The sequence below is a fragment of the Jaculus jaculus genome, chromosome 12 (assembly GCF_020740685.1).
Source record: "Jaculus jaculus isolate mJacJac1 chromosome 12, mJacJac1.mat.Y.cur, whole genome shotgun sequence".
Classification (NCBI taxonomy): domain Eukaryota; kingdom Metazoa; phylum Chordata; class Mammalia; order Rodentia; family Dipodidae; genus Jaculus; species Jaculus jaculus.
The window spans coordinates 9,243,496-9,262,653 of NC_059113.1; the positions used below are offsets into that span (position 1 = coordinate 9,243,496).

Below are 19,158 nucleotides of genomic sequence, written 5' to 3' on the forward strand. Positions count from 1 at the left end.
CATTTTGTCATTTTTAGTGAATCAAACATTATTTTCATTTTCATTTTATCAATATAATTCAAACATTTGCCTATCATCTTGCAGAGTATGAACACAGTTTTTTCAAAGTGGAATGTCTGGAAAATCCAGGATTAGCCATAATTTACCATATACCAAAAAAAAAACCCTATGTGCTTTGATGTTGTATTTTTTTAAGTAGTCAGCAATGAGCATTCTCTTCATTTCAGGTCAGTCCTGAAAGATGATCACCGTCATTTCACTGATGTTATATTTTCAGTCTTCCTTCTCTCCCTCTTTTCCTTCCCTCCCTTCTCTCTTCTCTCTCTCCATCCTTCCCTCCCTTTCTTCCTTCTTTCTTCTATCCTTTTCAAGACAGCATCCCATGTGGTCCAGGCTGCCCTTCAATGTGCTATGCAGTCAGGAGTGGCTTTGAACTTCTCATCCTCTTGCCTCCATGTCCCAAATGCTGAGATTATAGGCATGTGCTTATAGTCATGCCTAGTTTAAGTATTGCTGAGGATTGAACTCAGGGCTTCACATAAGCAAGCATTCTACTAACTCAGCTACATCCCCAGTCCCTCAATCATTTTGCGTGTGCGTGTGTGTGTGTGTGTGTGTGTGTGTGTGTGTGTGTGTATGTATTTCTGCATAAGCATGCGTGTGTAGAGGACAAAGGACAACGTTGAGTGTCTTTAGACACATTCCCCCTCATCTTTTTTTTGTTTGTTGGTTTGTTTTCGAGACAGGATCTTTCTCACTGGCCTAGAACTCACTGAGGTTCACTGGCTGGCCAGTAAGCTCCAGGAAGCACCTGTCTCCGCCTCTTCAGGGCTGGGACAGACGGCAGGATGCAGGACTACGTGAGCGCTGAGGATGGAACTTGGGTCCTCCCACTTGCACAGCAAGCACCTTACCAACTGAGCCCTCTCCCCAGCCATCCACCTTGGTTTTGGTTTATGTAGGTATAAGCTTTATTCTCATTTTCACAAGTATAATTACAGCTTCTCTCACCATAAAGCTTTGTCCCATGTTACTTAATACTTAATCTGCATAAAGAACTTTTAGTTGAACATCTCACTTTCCAGATGCTGCATTTATTTTAAAGTCTCCTACTGTTAGACATCTGGATTTCGTCTAATTATGATGAGCACTGTTGACATAAATATTCACAGTGTCTCTCATAATATACTTTCAGGAATGACAAGACTAGGAAAGGGTAATGACATTTTGAAGGCTCTTGCTATAAATTACCTAAGATAATGTTTATGACAATTTATGCTCTCATTATTAAATATAAATTTTTATGCCACCCATCCCTGCCAGTATCATCTATTGTTCTTTTTTTTTTTCTTTTTTTTTGATTTTTCAAGGTAGGGTTTCACACTAACCCAGCCTGACCTGGAATTCACTCTAGCTCAAACTCATAGCAATCCTCCTACTTCTGCATCCTGAATGCTGGGATTAAAGGCATGTGCCACCATGCCTGGCTTATTGTTTATATTTTTAATTGTGGCCATTTAGTTCAATTTATGATTTAATTTTCTTTACTTCTCAGGAAGAAATTCAACTCTCTCATGCATATTTCAGATACTCCTGTCTCTTCTTTTGTGATCGGCTCCTACTTAACTTTACTCCATTTATCTTGAATGATGTTCGTCCTGGTTTAACTCAGAAACTCACGTGCATGCTTAACCTTTCATTCCCAGCCTTTCTGTGTTGTTCAATAATTTGATTCATTTAAGTAATTTTGGTGCCCTATTGATGGTACTAAGACACACATTTACACTGCACACACTTTCTATTAGAGCACTTAATCTGCAGTTTTTCATGAATTCCAGTGCATTGCCGTTTGTGGGCAGAAGTTCTGGAGATTTATGATTTCATTAAACAGGGAGGGAAGGCCAAAGTACACACTGCACTATTCATGAACTCGACTTACTGCCCGTAAACACATTCAAAATTCAAGGAGAATCAAACTTTGTACTTGAAAATTAACTCTGGGTTTACACTGTTGCTTTATGCCATCATTAACTTATGGGAATCTTTTTAAATTATTTATTTATTTGAGAGTGGCAGAGAGAGAAAGAGGCAGATAGATAGAGAGAGCGAGAATGGGCGCACCAGGGCTTCCAACCACTGTAAACGAACCAGATGTGTGCGCCCCCTTGTGCATCTGGCTAACGTGGGTCCTGGGGAATCAAGCCTCGAACTGGGGTCCTTAGGCTTTACAGGCAAGCACTTAACCGCTAAGCCATCTCTCCAGCCCACTTATGAGAATCTTTAGAAAATATCTAGAAATGAATAGTACTTACGGAACAAGATGCCAACTATATGAGAACAATAAAGGCTCCTTTTAGAGACGTGCTCATCCAAGGCCATGAGAACACAGGCCTCATGCTGGGGTCAACACACCCCACCCCCAACCAACATGCTGTGGGACTCAGTAAACATCTGCCAACTGAAGAGTGAATTCCGTTTTGTCTCCAGGTTTTAGCACATTGCTGCTGTTCTCGCTGTTGGGATCACATCTGCTATTTATCTCCTACTACACAGTTTGAAGCTTAAGCCTCCCTCCATATTGGTCATTGAAATATATGTCACCAGCCCCACCGGGATATTGGGACCAAGTTTAGCCTAGGCTGCTCTGTAGCATTTAATTTCTCCTTGTTTGGACAAAAAAACACCCAACCAGAAGCAACTTAGGGGAGGAAAGGGTTTGTTTCCTCTCACAGCTTAGAGGAGAAGTTTCACTGTGTGGAGAAAGCGTGGCAGAGCAGGCAGTGGGGGAGAGGGGTTAAAATCGTGTTGGTCACAGCACCAGGAAGTCAGTATGCAGAGTAAGCTAGCACCAAGCACCCACTGGGCTGGACTGATAAACCTTAAGGTCCACCCTCAGTGACACACCTCCACCTCCCAGGGGCTCCACCACTTTCACAAACTGCCACCAGCACTTAAGTCCATGAGGGACATTTCATTCAAACTACCCCATGGGCTTAGTGCCCCCAGATGACATAGGTTTTGCTCGAAAGGCTTTGATGGTGATGGCATCGTGATACTCCAGCAGCAGTTGTAGGCCCAGCTGTGCTTTGGTTTTATGGCCGTTCCATTCTGCCAGCCCAGCTCTTGGGCCTTGGTGCCAACAGCTATTGGCTGGGTAATGGCACGTGTGCTTTGGGTTATTATGTTGGGATGTTTCAGCTCTAGCTGGTGATAGCATATTGGAAAAGTTATTTCCAAGTCAAAAATTCCTCTTTATGGTAATCAGTTGAGTATTATCTGAAATAATATAAACAAAGATTTTTTTTTCTCATCATTTTGTCTCTGAATTAATCTTATAGCAAAAACAAGGTTTGAATCTCCCTTCTTTAAACCCCAACTCCCCCTCTCACATTTGTATCTTATAGATGAAATGATAATTTAGAAATTATATAAGTGGGGAAGAAACTTGGCATCAATATATTTTATAGTCATCTTAAACTCTTTTTTTTTTTGAAAAAGACCTTATGTAAATAAGTGTGTTAGCTTCTCTGTTAAACACTCTTATGAAATTTCTTTTTTCTCTTTTCTACTCCTCTGAAAGTATTTACTAACCTTCCTCCTCTGCTATCTGCTAACAAGACTTCCAGTCACTTCAACTCTATTTTAAACTATTTTAATTTTGCGTGTGTGTGTTCACGTGTGTGCACATGCACATGCATCACAGTGTGCGTGTGGAGGTCAGAGGACAACTTCAAGGTGTCTGTCCACCTTCTTTGAGACAGGGCCTCTTGCTGTTACAAACCAACCGCCAGCTTGCCATCAGGCTAGATGGCCCACAGGCCTCAGATTCTCCTGGCTCTGCCTTCCATTGTCACAAGTCCCTTGAGATCACAGATGCATGTGACACAATGCATCTAGCCTTACATGGGTGCTGGGGAATTGAACCTGGGCTCCAAGGCTTTGAAATAAGTACCTTTCCCTGTGCTGAGTCATCTCCCCAAGCCCACATCAGCTCTTTTAAAACATTTTAATTCTTCTCTCTCTTTTTTTGAAATTCCCTTGAGGATAGAAATTATATCTTTTAATTTCGTAATTCATTTACCATGTAACTTCACCATTTAAAGCATGCAAGTCAGTTGTTTTAGCATATTCAGAGCTATGTATACATCTTCACAGCTTAACTTTTGAAATTTGTTTTGTCAAGGTAGAGTCTCACTCTAGCCAAGGCTGACCTGCAACTCACTGTGTAGTCTCAGGGTGGCCTCGAGCTCATAGCGATCTTCCTTCCTCTATCTCTTCTGATGGAAACGACACCTAACATCACCCTCCTTTGCATGCCAACTTACCCGCCCACCCACCAGTCACTCCATCAGTCACTGATCTACTCTCTGCCCCAATAGATTTGCCAATTCTAGATATTTCCTGCACCTGGCAGTGTAAAGTGTGTGGCCTTTCATGTCTAGTTTCTTCTGCATTGCATAATGCTTTAAATACAATTTACTTACTTTTAATACAATTTTAATGCAATCCACAGTCGGGGTAAAGACCAGCACTTAATTTCTAAGGCCAAAGAATTTTTCTGTTATGCTGCGATGCCATATTTGCATTTACCTATCCCTCCACTGATGAACGCTGGGGTTGTTTTACCTTTTAACAATTCGGAAAACTTCTACTATGAACATTCTTGTACTACTGCTGGGGGTAGATGCATGTTTTCAATGTCTTGGGCAAAAACCTAAGAGGGTAACTGTTACATCACGTGATTGCTGTACATTTAACATTTTGGAGACTTCCAGATTGCTTTCCAACCCTGGCTCCTCTCTCACCCCCTCAAGTGTACCTCTGCCCTGTTATCAGAATGACCCAGCTGGAATGGGAGTCTGACTTGGCGTGTAGACTGGGCCTTGCCTTATTCCCAGTACTGCGGGATGAAGAGCAATAGCCACACCACAGACGTACCCGGTGGTCCCAGCCTGGCCTAATTCTTCAGGGCGCCATCTTGCCACGGTCTCCTCTGCCACCCCATCCCGCTTAGAGCATCGTGACTGCTTGCAGGGCTCTGTGCACACTCTGCGCTGTTGTGCACATCCATGTTCTGCATGCATGGTTCTCACTACAACATTCCCCGCCTCCACACACACATTCCCTCAGTCTCAGTGAGTTCATACTCATCTTCCAGCACCGTATCTATGGGCATCCTTCTTTTTAGCATCTTCTCTGACCATCTACCCTACATATGGTACACTATCCCCTCTGCACCAGTTGGTCACTGTGCGTGCCAGGGCTGTCGTTACTCATGCACTTGGGTTTTAATCCCACTGACCTCTGGGACATGACAGGTTCAGGTATTATATTGCCTCACTTGTCTATTCTTAGCACTGATAATGTCTCACATACATCTGGGGAATGGAGAATACTGACTATCCAGATCTTGAGATATAAAAACATATAAATCTCACTATATCCAACTGCATGTCTATTCTTACATTTTAGCTAGTATGAAGTTTCAAGTGGGACTTAACCTCAACATCCTCCTGCAATTTAATTTCCCCTGGCTCTGTTCTCTGCTGTAGGTTTACTTCCTCTAAGAGCTTTCACATAAAGTCATCTCTTAGAATTATATTTTCCATATGAGCTGATAAATCAAATGGAATCCTCCAAGGTTGGAAAGGTCTATTTCTTCCCTTTATGGATGTCCACAATATAAATGAGAAATTGGGGGCAGAAAGAGAGGCAAATAAGACTTAAAGAAGCACCTCTGAGATTGGGCCTGTCTCTTGGTTTACCCCTCTCCCAGTTAACTCCCACAGGCCCTGTGATGGAGAGAAATCCATCCGGGCACAAGGTCCAGCAGTGCTTTCACTCTGGGGAAGAATGAACCCCAAATCCTCCGTTACAGATTGAATTCAGAATGTCCCTCAAGGACTCATGTGTCGAAGGCTTGTTTCTCAGCCAGTGGTGGTGTCACTGGAACCTTTAGGAAGAGAGATCTACTTGGGAGAAATGGGTCACTGGAGACATGCTCTGAAAGAATATAATGGGACCTGGACCCCTTCGCATCTTCTCTGCTTCCTGTCTGCTGTGAAGTGAGCAGCTCCGCTCATCTGAGCGCACTCCACCACAATGCCCTGCTTCCCCAGCACCAGGGCCCCAGGAACCATGCAGCCAAGGGAGCAGCGACTGAAACCTCTGGTACTGGTGGCCAAACAAAGTCTTTTCTTCTTTTGACATTTTTCTCTTAGGTATTTTGTCATCGTGACATAAAGCTGACAAATATGCCCTCCATAGCTTTCCACTCCCGATAGGCAACCTCAGTAGAAAGAGACGGACTAGGAGCAATGTGTCACACAGACCCAGGCTCTTACCAACAGCCAAAAACCATCTCACTATTTCCAGCCCTGGGTTTTCTTTCTCTAGGGGAAATTAGGCAGATTCTGACTTAGAGGGCAAGAAGACACTGGCTGCTGCTCACAGTGGCATGTACAATACAGGGACCTGCCCTCTGTTTATAAGTGGGTTGCTTTCGAAACTTTATTTCTAAGTCACACAGAAAGTACAAAAGCAAGCTCAACTTTTGTGAGGAGCGCCTCAGATCATCCTGCAGACACTCCTTCAATCCACGGTGTGCTCAAGGCATGACATTTATAATGCTTTATTAAATCCACCCAAGCACATAACTGTGAAACCCATCTATAGTTATAAATGGGGGCACCAGGATGACATCCCACAAGGGGTACTGAGACAGGGACAATATCCCTCTATGGGCTTGCAGGCATGTACAGAAAAGTCAGTGCTAAGTTCCCAGTAAAGGCTCTCTGAGGCTCAGACACCAAAATATGGGACGGATAGAGGGAAAGAAAGGAAGTAGAGGTGACGCCCCTATCACATGACATCAGAGACCTCATAGAAGAAGGATGACAAGATTTGTAAGCAAGGTAACGCCTTCTAAGGTTTTAAAGTCTTGGCTTCATTTCCCGTCCAAGTGTTTGTGCAGGGTGAAGATAAAGAGAATGGAAGCAGGCAGCCATTTCAGTCACTGGTATGTATTCAACCTACGCAAGGAGGGGCCATGCAGAGAAAGGGTCAGGAGCTGAGGAGGAATTATCATGGCTTATTGTCTATAATGATGGAAGTCACCAATAAAAAAGTTAAAACAAAGGAAGAACAGAAATGATGTTTCATAATAGAAAAATAAACACAAAGAAGAGTTCAAGAGAAAAGAGAGAGTAGGAAAATGTCTTTAAAATGTGATGGTTAAAATGCTGATTGCCAACTTGATTAAATTAAGAAGTACCCAGGAGACTACGAAAGCATACTCCTGGCTGTGTCTCTAAAGGCCTTTCTAGAGAGGATTAACTAAATGGGGGAAGACCAACTATGAATTTGTGTGGCACCATCTTGTGAGCTAGTATAAAATGGAAAATGGAGGATGCCCCTAAAATCATGAAAATTTTCTTTCTTTGCTCCCAAGCTGTCCTAATGTGAGCTGCTGAAAGCACTTTTAAGGCTGTCCTCTTCCCTACAGACACAGACTCGAGTGTGCACCCATGCATGCTCCCAGGCATGCACCCGTACACACACCCACGCATCAAAAGCAGCGTAGGTTCAGACGTCCATTTCCCCTTTAGGATACAACAAGCTGAAAGAAGTCAATTTCTTACAGCAAAGAGAGAGCCAGACTAACTTTGAATGCAAGACTTTTTTATTTCTAAATGTTGTGGGAAAGCTGATATCACAGAGCAAATAGCTGGCTCTTAATCATAAGTTGGAACATGAGCCCTCGTTTTGTGGACTGGATGTAACGAAACCACTGGAAGAAACGATCAAGACGACGAAGGTCCAGCAGAGGCCAGCCAACTGGCGAAGCCCAACGGGACTTTGACAGCTATGGAGGAGCCTACACCCTGCGCGTGCCTTTTCTCCCGGAGCTCTATGAGCTGTTCACAGAAAGGACCAGAAGGGACCATCCCTCAAAAGGGCCTCGGCTGAAACTAAGAATAAGTGGTGAAACAAGCAAGGCTGCCGTTTTCTTGGTGAACCGGGTACCAGTACAAGGGTGAAGGGGGTCAACACAGAGAACAATCAACTCCTACCAAATCAGATATCCAGAGACCCAGAGGCCCCCAACACCTCATCATGGAAGCAGACCAAAAATGAACGTGGCTCAGGGAAATTTTGTGGAAGAGGGGGCGGAAAGAATGTCATAGCCACACATTGGGTCATGATACGCAGAGACATTCCTCCTACCCATACCTGTGGGCTAACTCCACAACGCATGACCCATATACCTCAACAAGGAGGGTCCAAGGGGAAGGGGTAGGACATGAATGAGCCTAGCAATGGTACCAACTTGACTGTATTCACTGAGTACAAAACTAACTAATAAAAATAAATTAATTAATTAAAAATAAGAGTCCACACCATGCAGACTGGTGAGAGAAGTGCAGCCACAGGAGAGGGACAGAAAGCTCCCCTCCCTCCCCAGACCCTTCTCCTGCATGATCCCCAGGGGACAAAAGCCTTAATGGCAGCGGAAAGGATACCAAACAACCTCTTGCTTGTGCAGGCAGCAGAGGAAGAAAAGGGTGAAAGCGCCTTCCTCTTTGGGATCGTGGAGTACCCCAAAACACAGTGCCACATGGTGTTTGCTTGGGATTGAGATTTAATCAAAACACCAGCAGCAACCCCACAACCAAGCTAACCAGCTTTGGGAATATTGCATAACATAGCTCAGTTTTGATGGCAGCTTGCTACACAAAAGCTAAGTACAAAGAGATCTTCTCCAAGGGACAGAGCAAAGGTACACTTAAATTACAGTGCGTGGTAGACAGTGTGTAGACAAAACAACCCTCACCCTAAACACAAGGTACCACTAAGAGATTTGAAACCCATGCTGTCTTAAAGGCAACCACCACCACAACAAACCTCAAACCCACCTATCTCCTGACTTTAGAGGGTCTAGTCCCTGAACTACAATAGCTCAACTCACCCATTTTTGCCCTGCCCAGGTCGGAAAGTATGCCCATACAACCATTCTGCCTTCTACTTTCAGCACAAGATTTAATTACCTAGATGAAATATTCAATACTTTATTATAAAATAAAAGATTTTGCCCAATTTCAGGCTAACAGAAGTCTTTTGAACATGTCTAAGATAAGCCAGAATAAGATATGATTTTGGTAGACGTGTTAAATGCAATCACTTTCAACTTCTGATATTTTCAACTTTTGTGATGGGTTTCCTGGATATAACCATATCCTAGGGTGCAGAACATCCGTGCACGAGCTCGTGCCCTTCCCCTCACATTCACGAAAGACCTGGGAGGAGGAAAAGCTGCTTCCAGGTATAAACACTATTTACCCCAGTTTTTAACTATCCATACAAAATTTCTGACTTTTAGCAAAAACTGTGAGGCATTGGAAAGGCAAGGGGAAAAAAATATCAATCCTTCACATGTAGCCATCAATCAGAACTAGACTCAGGACTACTACAGGCACTGGAGCCATCCGCCAGCGTGTTTCCTGTTCAACGCTCCAGTGGAAAAATAGGCATGCACAATCCTGTCAGTCACTTCAGCAGAGAGGTGGAAATTCTGAGAATCAATCAGAAATGCCAAACATGTACTGATAAGCAATGCCTCATTCTTTCACTCAGCGAAGGCTCAATTGGCTAGAGATAGGTCAATAAAAATTGCTATGACTGAAACACAGAAAAAGTAAAAATAAACAAAGAAACAGTCAATAAATGTGAGAAAATGTCAAGTAGTATGACGCAGTCATAACTGAAATTCTAGAAGACCTGAGCAGAGATAAGAAATACTTAAAGAAATACCAGTAGGGCGTGGTGGCACACACCTTTAATTCCAGCACTCAGGAGGCAGAGGTAGGAGGATCACTGTGAGTTCAAGGCCACCCTGAGACTACAGAGTGAATTCCAGGACAGCCTGAGCTAGAGTGAGACCCTATCTCAGAAAATCAAAAAATAAAGAAAAATAAAAGAAATACTGGCAGAGAATTTCTCATCATGAATTGTAGGCACCAAAAGGCAAATCTAAGACAGTCAGAGCACCAAGTAAGGTAAATAGAAAAAAAGAGAAAAATGAAGTATGTGCATAAATAAATAGTTAAAAAAGAAAATCTTTAATTTAGTTAAAACCATTGCACAGTAATTCATCCTTGACTGTTAAGGGATATGTTACCAGATATCTTGGAGTAATAACATAGAAGTCCATATATGTTTGTTTTTCTTACATATGCATATGATTTATGAGAAGGTTGTACTGATAAATTAGACACAGTAAGTGATAATAAAATAAAATAGAATAGATTAGAATATGAAATTTATTTAAAATTTATGATGACTTATTTCTAGAATTTTTCTCCTCAAAATCGCTAGACTATGATTGACTGCAATTAACTGAAACTTCAGCAAGGAAACCTCAGCTAAGGAGGGACTACCCAACCAGCGCGTTTTCCTACCTTTGATCTCTGTGCTGTGATCCTGTGAGTGCTGACATTCGAGGAAGCTAGATGGGGCTGTATAGAAACTCTGCACTATTTTGCAACTCTTCCACAATTCTAAAACTATTTCAAATCAAAGTCTTTAAAAAGAGGCCTAATTATTAGAGTCTATGTCAAGAGTGAACTAGAAATGCCTAGGACAGAAAAAGAAAGTCATTTTCTAAGAAAGCTACTTTTCCACTCCCACCTATTCCTATCCCTCAGTATTTTGAGTTTGTATTTTCAGATTTGTGGTTTAACCAAAAACCTATTTCTAGGCTTGCTTCTGTGGAAAATATCCTCCCCTGCAACCAAACAACTCACTTTCAATAGAACTGTAAGAGCAGAGCAGATTGGTAACAGGAGTACCCTGTGTGCTCTTGAAGTTACACAAATGTTTCTTCCAGAGATGCAAGCATTTCCTACAGAGGGAAGGTGCGACATAAACTGGGGGAGACGTGGGTCCCCATCCCCAAAAGAGGACCCTGAAAAGCAGGAACACTAGACCAGGCTCCTCTGCTCTGAGCACTTAGACGTCGGCAAGTTGAGCTTCTCAAATCCTCATTTAGTTCAGCTCCAAAAATGGGATAACAGGCCTACAGAGATTGTTAGGAGAGCTGTGCCGCCAGTGAACAGGGGAAGCAATCTTTTAAGTACTGCTTCTAGAACTTATCAATAAACGTCAGTTAAATTTAAGCAAAGTCCCATGGAAATGAGCAGTGTTGTCAGGAACAAGATGCTACTTTGGAAAGCATGAGAAAGGACTTCCAGATGGAAGACTCGCAGAAGATTACAGACAGAAAGCAGCATAGAGACAGACAGACAGACAGGCAGACAGACATCTTCTCCGATGGGGCAATCTACAAAGGGGGAAGGTCAAAACACTAAGGTGGGACAAGAATGATTTGCATTAAGAAGAAGAAAAAGGTGAGGAGGGACAGGAGAAAGCAAGGTGAAAAAGGAGAGAAATGGGAATTTGGGGATTCTTGCCAAGATACAACACACCAGTAAGTTTAGGATAGTGATGATTCTTATATTATGAACTTAAAGAATTGAAATCCATAGACCAGAGTGTAAGGTTTGGAGAGACTTTGTTAGATTGAGAGAAGGACAGGGGAGAAAGTAAAGGCAGGCAGCCTTACAGCATTTTGTTTCCCTCTAACTGGCCACCCGACTAATTCTAAGCTCACTGGGAGCCCCGCACATGGTGAAAGGTAGAGGGCAAGTTACTGACTGGTGAAGGAAGCCTTTCTTATAAAGGGCCTTAGCCCCATTCACAGGATTAGGCACTCCTTAAACACCCAACCACGAAGGCAGCCACATTGGCAATGAGCAGGTAATCCCTCCCTTTCGCAGCTTGGCTCCCTCTCACTGCAAGCTCACTTGGCACTCAGGCCCTCTGGCCACACACTCGCCCTGCTATGGCTGCGCGCAACAATGCCACGGGCACAGCTCAACCTCAGGGCTCACATGGAAGTCTCCGTCCGATATGTGGCTTGCAAAAGAGCCATAGCCATGATTTGGAAAGCTAAACTGCATTATAAAATAATGTCAAACTCACGTCCTAACATTGTCTTGAAACACATGAAGTCAAAGGCAAAAGATGTGACTCTGGTGTGTAAATCCTTTCCGGGAAGGCATAAAGAAAGGGCCATTCTGTCCACTGGAGGTATCAGCAGACACCCTGAGGCACGGGACTTGGTCACAGCGGTCTGCCCTCCTCTCTTCTCTTCGCAGATGGTTGGAAGCATTTATGTTACCGGTGCTGAGGAGATGGCTTGGTTAAGAAAGTGCTTGTGACATGGGAATGAGTGCCGATGTTCAGATCCTCAGCACGACCTCCAAGTTGTGTTGTGGTGGCATGTGCCTGAATTCCAATAGTCAGGCTAAATCGGTAAGATCCTGTCTTAAAAATAAGGTGAGGAAGACAGCAGAAATTTTCCTCTGGCCTGCACACACACACACACACACACACACACACACACACGCACACATTTATCAATGCTCTGTGTAAGAATCCAAAGCAGAACTCAGTACCAATGAAACAACAAGGGAAAGGAGGCAAAGATTGCTCTCTCTGAGTTTTAGGGACAAAACATCAAATCATCTTGACAGAAAGATGGCAAGCTCTGTCGATATGTAGAGAGCTGCCATGCCCAGGTGGCTAATTTGGGTCACCCAGCAGAGTTGATGGTGGGCCTATCTCAGTGACGGCAGTTTGGCAAAGATGAAAGAGAAAGAGTTGCAGTGGATAAAGACAGGTCAGACCTGGGGCTGGCAGGGGCAAGGGTACACATGAGTTTCTTGTTAATAGAAGGGCAAACTAAGGACCGTAAGGCCTTGTCATATGTCACACGGAGCCCATCATGCCACCTGCTTCACAGCTGGCATTCAGCTGTACATTACTGTTACTACCTGGAAGTACCCCATGGGATTTTATTATTATTTCTTTTATCCTTTTATTTTATTTCATTATTTGTGGTTTGAACGTAAAACGCCTCTCAAAAGTTAATGCGTTTCAACACTTGGTCTCCAGCTGATAGTGTTATGTGGGGGGCATCTAGGAGACTCAGCTTGCCTGGGGAAAGTGCGTGTCTGTGAGTGGCCCGTGAGGTTTTATCACCTAACTCCATTTGCTGTCTACTCTCTGCTTCCTGTTCCAGCAAGATGTGAAGGGAGGCTGCCCAGCTGCACCCTCCTGCCCCAGTGCCTTCCCCCCATGACAGAGCGCACAGCCCTTCAAGCTGTGAGCCCAAACAAACCCTTCCCACAAGTTGCTTCTTGTTAAGTGTTTGCCACAAGAAAACTGTCAGACACAAGCACAGAGAACTCCCATCGTCACAGTAGTATTTCAGGGTGAGCAAACGTGTTGCCTTCACTTGGAGTCTTCCGAGCATGTGGAATATTTCTGTTGGACAAAATGATCCCATATACTTTTTTACTAAATTACTCCGGCATTAGACTACAGAAAAACTCATTCACCAGTCAAAATCATCCCTTTGACAGTTGTGTGTGTGTGTGTGTGTGTGTGTGTGTGTGTGTGTCGCGCATGCGTGCACATGCGTGTTGTAGATACATGTACCCTGTGCTCACATGTAGGGAGGCCCCTCACACCCACCTCGGTCACTCTTCTTCCCTATCCGTCCTGTTACCCCGAGAAAGGGTTTCTTAATGAACTGCGAGCGCTCTTCTACTGATAAAACGGTGGACTAGGGAGTACTAGCATTATAGGAATGTCTGATCATACCTTCTTTTTTAGATATCAAACACAGGTCCTCATACGTATAGTAAGTGCTATTATTTGCTGAGATATCTCCCCAGCCTACTCTCAACAATTGTTTACACATGAAAATATTCATTCAAAGCTTCAATAGTTCCCTACGTCTCGTTCTAACTCAAGATAGAGAACAGACCTCAAATTAGACCTTTTCCCTTCCCTTCTTTCATCTTAACTAGGTGCAGATAGAAAAGTAAGTTTGAAAAGGTCTGCGAATATAATTCAGTCCAAACCCATCTTGATACAATAGCGTGATTTATCACCTCCTAGTCCAGTGGAATTCCAGTTGATGACAGAAGTCATGTAGTAACAGTGTACCACTTAGTTCTGAAAGCCTTGCTATTTTCAAAGTTTGTCATGATATTGAACTTAAATTCAAGTTCCCGCCGCTTCTTCTGACAGGCTTTCAAAATACCCCACTTCCCGTGACTATTAAAGATCTACCCCAGACTCAACTCCTTCCAAATGAGAGATCCAGAGACATTGAGACCTCATCACCGTAATAGACCTAAAACAAACCCCACATGGCTCAGGGAAATTCGCAGAAGAGGGACGGTAAGATTGTTAGAGCCACAAGTTGGGACATTATGCACAAAGACATTACCTCTTCCCCATGACTGATGGCTACCCCACAATGCATCACCCACGATCCCCAGCGAGGAGGGTCCCTTGGAGGGGGGAGGACAGGGAGGAGGCTAACGATGGCACCAACATGGCTGTTTACACACTGAATATGTACATAACTAACAAAGAAAAGAAAGATCTACTCCATAGTCCCTTTTTAGGGATAGGAATTTAAAAAATAAATAACATATGCTGCTTGTGACTGTCAAATATGTATAAATAAACTTGAAGTGTCTTGTCTTTATTTACTAATCAGATGAATACAGATGACCAGACTTTTACTAAATCTAGAAGATGCCTTGAAATATTTGCCGTGTTTTTTATGTGAGACCACCAGTGAGCAATTCCGACGAGACCATCTCTAAGAGAAATTTGGCCAGATCTCAGAGCAAGTAAACTCAGGCACCACAGGCTTACGCCACTGCTGACTGAGAAAGCTGGGCCTTAGAGATTAAGACCCCGTACACAGAACAACAGATGGAGATTTCCCACATGGAGGCTGGCGGAAAATCACAAGGGCAAACCTTCCAAACTGCAGGCATTGATTTGTAATCAAGTTCTTTTCAAGTGGCGTTGTGTGTGGGCAGCTTGACGCAGCATACTCCAGGGAGAGCTGCAGCTCCGGCTTTCTGTTTAATGATAGTTAATGATATTCCCTGAGGGTCAGCGAGCAAGATGTGTGGAAATGCTTCATAAACTACAAAGCACCCTAAGATGAGATGCCGCATGGCGATTGTGTTTTGAACTCTTGCCGAGCCATCCCCGTTTGCTTATTATTTTATACAAATTAGTGGCTGGAGATGCTGTGCATCTTTTGTAGCTCATATAAATGAGCAAAAAGCATACTATCTTGGAACTAAGGAGATGGCTCAATAGGTAAAGTGCTTTCACACAAGTATGAGGGTCCGAGTTCGGATTCCCAACACTCTCATAAAGCCAGGCATGGCAGTGCGCGCCTGTAATTCCAGTGCTGGGGAGTCAGAGCCAGGAGTCTAGCTTAATCAGAGACCTGAGTTCAGTGGCAGGACTTGTCTCAAAACAAAAGAAAACAAAACAACAGTAAGAGGACAAGTGACGGAGGAAGACATCTGAAATCAACCTCTGGCCTCCATATGCACACTAAATGGACATATGCACACACACATGCACACACACACAGGATCATGCATACCCACACACACAATTCATTTATAAATGACTTCTTTACCTGGCTCCCAGTAGATATAAAACAATGCTACATTAAAACTGCATGGATTTACGCTTCACATATAAAGTGTGGGGGGGGGGGGAATCACAAAATAGCCAAGTTCTCAAAGGCAAAAGCAGCAGCAGGAGGGTTTCTGATTCGACTATGGGGAAGCTGTGCTGCCCGTGGGCCGTGAGCCCGCATCCTTGCAGAGAAGGAAGTAGGTTTAGCTGCGCTTCAATACCCAACCACAGGGAAAGGAAGGAGGTGCCGCTGAACTAATATCCGCATGCCAACTAATAAGAGGAAAACCTGAACAAGACTGTAATCCTCTACAAATCAGCTAAAAATGCAAATTCATCCCATACAGTCTTGTGGCCTTAAAGGAAAAGCCAAGTTACGTGTGCATTTTTTGCGGGGAGCTCACAATGTGTGAGTCATAATACGGCATTAAGGACATGCACTTGGGGCTCAGACTTCCTGGGTCCAAATCCTGGCTCTGCCATGTTGATCTGCACAATTTCAGACTTTCACTGACTTAATGCGTAGCTGCATTTGTTCAGTCACTAACAGAGCCTTCGTGGGAGAAAAGAGAGTAAGCGCGCAGATTCTCAAACATGGCCAGGCACGTGCAAATGCTCTGCTTGTACGCCTGTTCCCAGGACTCATAACCAAGCCCGATTTCTAGCAGTGTCTGGGGAGAAGGGGCAGAGTGAATACGAACTAGCCTGTTCTATTTGGATTTCAAAGTTTTATCTTTATATTTTCTCCCTTCTTTATTTTTTTAATGACAGCATGAACTTACGCTTTCTTCTGCCAAGGAACAATGAGACTGCGCCCAGAGTGGTTTCCAAGAAATGGTTAAGTGGAACCAGATGGCTCTAGAAACGTCTACAACACACCTTCGGTACTTTTTGTTTTCTATAAAACACTCTGCTAGCCATCCCAGGGCCCATGCGCCAGGTTGGGTTCCTGGAGCTGCCCTCGAGCTGGGCTTGGGGATACCCCCAGATGCCTTTCCCGGACGCCCCCGCCCTGCACGCGCCAGCACCTTCTATGAAGTCGGCAGCCGTGTAGGGCCGCTGATCTGGGCTGCTCTCCGCGGGGCTGTTGAGGCTCTCCAAGGCCAGCTCGATGGCTTCCACCAGTTCGTCGCGCTTGTCCTTCCTCACGGGCTTCTCCTCGGGGTGGCGGGTCAGGCCCGTCTCCAGCTGGTACACCTTCTGCAGGGTGAAGCTATCGAAGGGCACCGCCGCGTACTCCGTGGCCAGCTTGACGCCGGCGTGCACCTCGGCCTTGTGCACCTGTGCCCGCAGGAAGGCCAGCAGGTCGGCCTGGGCTCCGGCGGCCGGGCCCCAGGCGGGGCGCAGGCTGGCCGTGCCACCACCGGCCCGGTCTTGGTCCAGGTCCTGGGCGGCGGCGCCGCGCGCTTGCAGCTCGTCCTGCAGCTGGGCGATCTGGCGCTTGAGGCTGCTCACGTAGCTGCGGTGCTGCTCCTCGCGCTCCTGCAGCACCGCCTGGTAGCCCTCCTTGCCCGTGGGGCCGTGGGCCCGGGGCAGCCCCAGCTGCTCCTGGTCACCTCGCGGGGTGCAGGCCAGCATGTAGAGAACGGACACGGCACAGCAGAGCAGCACCAGCAGCAGCACCACCCGAGAGATCCAGGCCAGCAGCCCGCGGCGGACCATCGTCGCTCAGGCCAGGGCCATGCGTCCAGCATGCCAGCGCCCCGCGCCCCGCGCCCCGCGCCCCACGCAGGCCTCCCTCCGTTACTCCGCGGGAAGCGCGCCTCTGGGGACCCCTGCGCGGCCTTCATCCATTTCCTTCCGCTTCCAGGACGCGGCCTGAGGTTGGGGAGTCAAACGCCCCACTGGACGGCTCTCCTGCTTCTAAGGGAAGGTCTTCCGGGCTTGAGGCAATGAGTTAGACACAACCTCCAGGAAGCTCTCCCATGCATTCCCATCATAGCCTTCCTGATGAGACACAGTCAGCAGGGGACCTGGAAAGATACAAAGGACAGGGACCCTTAAGACAACAGAGCCCTGTTTCCATCCAGGGGCTCTCAAATATCTCCTACCCAGGACCCCAGGTGTCTGAGCACTGTTTATGCAACTCAGAATACATTCGTATATAAAATAGATAAAGTCAAACATTCCATTTTTTACCTAAAAATCAATGTTAAAACAATTCGTTCATATGTGTGTGTGTGTGTGTGTGTGTGTGTGTGTGTGTGTGTGTGTGTGTGTTGGGTGCAGGTTATCCCTAAACTGCCTCACTCCCTTTGATTTCAATACATGGTAAAATTATACACACACACACACACACACTCAGAGTAGAAGCAAACAATGCCCTTGAGCCTGTAGGGACCAAATCTGAGTCATGCTTATCTCCTTCCCTCTAAAGGAACCTTTGTAACCTCGACTTTGCTAGAGGCCAGGAACATAAGGGGAGACATCTGGTTTTCCCTTATTTCTTTCTTTCCTAGAGGAGAAAATTGAAAGATGAGATCACCTCCCTTCCTGAAACCTGCCATCACCTGTACACCTGGAATTGGGCTGGATCGATCAGTTCAGCTCCATCCAATAAACTCCCATAGAAGACCCAAATCTGTGATTCTAGGTGGGTTTTCCCATTTTCTGGAAACCACCTCCTGCTATACAGGAGCTCTATATCCCTTCTTTATCATACGCACGATAGTTTCTATAATCAAATCTTTCTAAATTTAACTCTGTATGGCCACTCTTCAAATCCATGAGACAAGAACCCAGAGGCTTTGAGTGACTAGGAAAGCCCAGTACCCTAACCCCTCAGGCATGGCCCTGCAGAGTTGAGGAAGGCTCTGTCACTCTTAAAAATACCACAAAATTCCCATATCAAGGAGAGGATATTTCAAGGACATTATATACACACTTGCATGAAATGACCTTATATAGCCCATTATAATAAAATGAATAACTTAGAAAGATGAAAGCAAATGTGTATATTAAAGAGATGGGCATGGTTATTCATTTAATATGAAGAATTAAATCCTTGCTGAATATTCCAGGCTGTAGGACACAGAGCACCTTCAGTGTGTGTCAAAGATGATCAATGTTTGATTTTATAATCTTCAATGCTGAGAACATCATTTTAAATAATATGTACTGCATCAATGGCGGCAGACATATGTGTACGACCATCTCAGAAACTGCTGGAAATGCTATCTTAATCCCAAGATAACATGCATTTAACCATTATTTATGAAACTCAAGACACCAACTCATAAAGCAATTTTTAAAATAAAAAATTCCAACACCATGCAATCCAAAGAAATGCTACCTTGATACATGCTGAGAAGGGCATAAGAAAATATTGTTTGTTTCCTATGGTTAAGCTATTATGTTTCTATATGAGCAGAAAACTTTGTGCTGAAATTCATCTCACACAGTGCTCTGGACTCTGAGTCAAGATGTTTCAGGTAGCAATTTAAGGGTGTTTGCGTGGCATAAAGATATGCGCTGTGCAAAGGGTGCATGTTCTGCGTTGAGAAGTGAGGCTGCGGTGAAGTCACATGACACAAGTGAGCCTGAGAACCATCTGGATGACTTCCAACTTTT

The 19,158-nt window shown here is 44.7% G+C and overlaps 1 protein-coding gene and 1 non-coding gene across 6 annotated transcripts in view; both read right to left on the reverse strand.

The window, feature by feature from the left end:
• Csgalnact1 (chondroitin sulfate N-acetylgalactosaminyltransferase 1) overlaps positions 1 to 19,158 on the reverse strand; it is a 176,197-nt gene that overhangs the window by 72,949 nt on the left and 84,090 nt on the right. For all 5 annotated transcript variants that reach the window (XM_045131866.1, XM_045131863.1, XM_045131865.1 and 2 more), the window contains one exon: positions 16,617 to 17,561. In XM_045131866.1, the coding sequence (XP_044987801.1) occupies positions 16,617 to 17,250 (634 nt within the window). In that variant the 5' untranslated portion in view covers positions 17,251 to 17,561. The remainder of the gene's footprint in view (positions 1 to 16,616; positions 17,562 to 19,158) is intronic.
• Positions 194 to 262, reverse strand: LOC123453960. Its single transcript, XR_006633121.1, has one exon. It is a non-coding gene; the product is annotated as a small nucleolar RNA SNORD2 (small nucleolar RNA).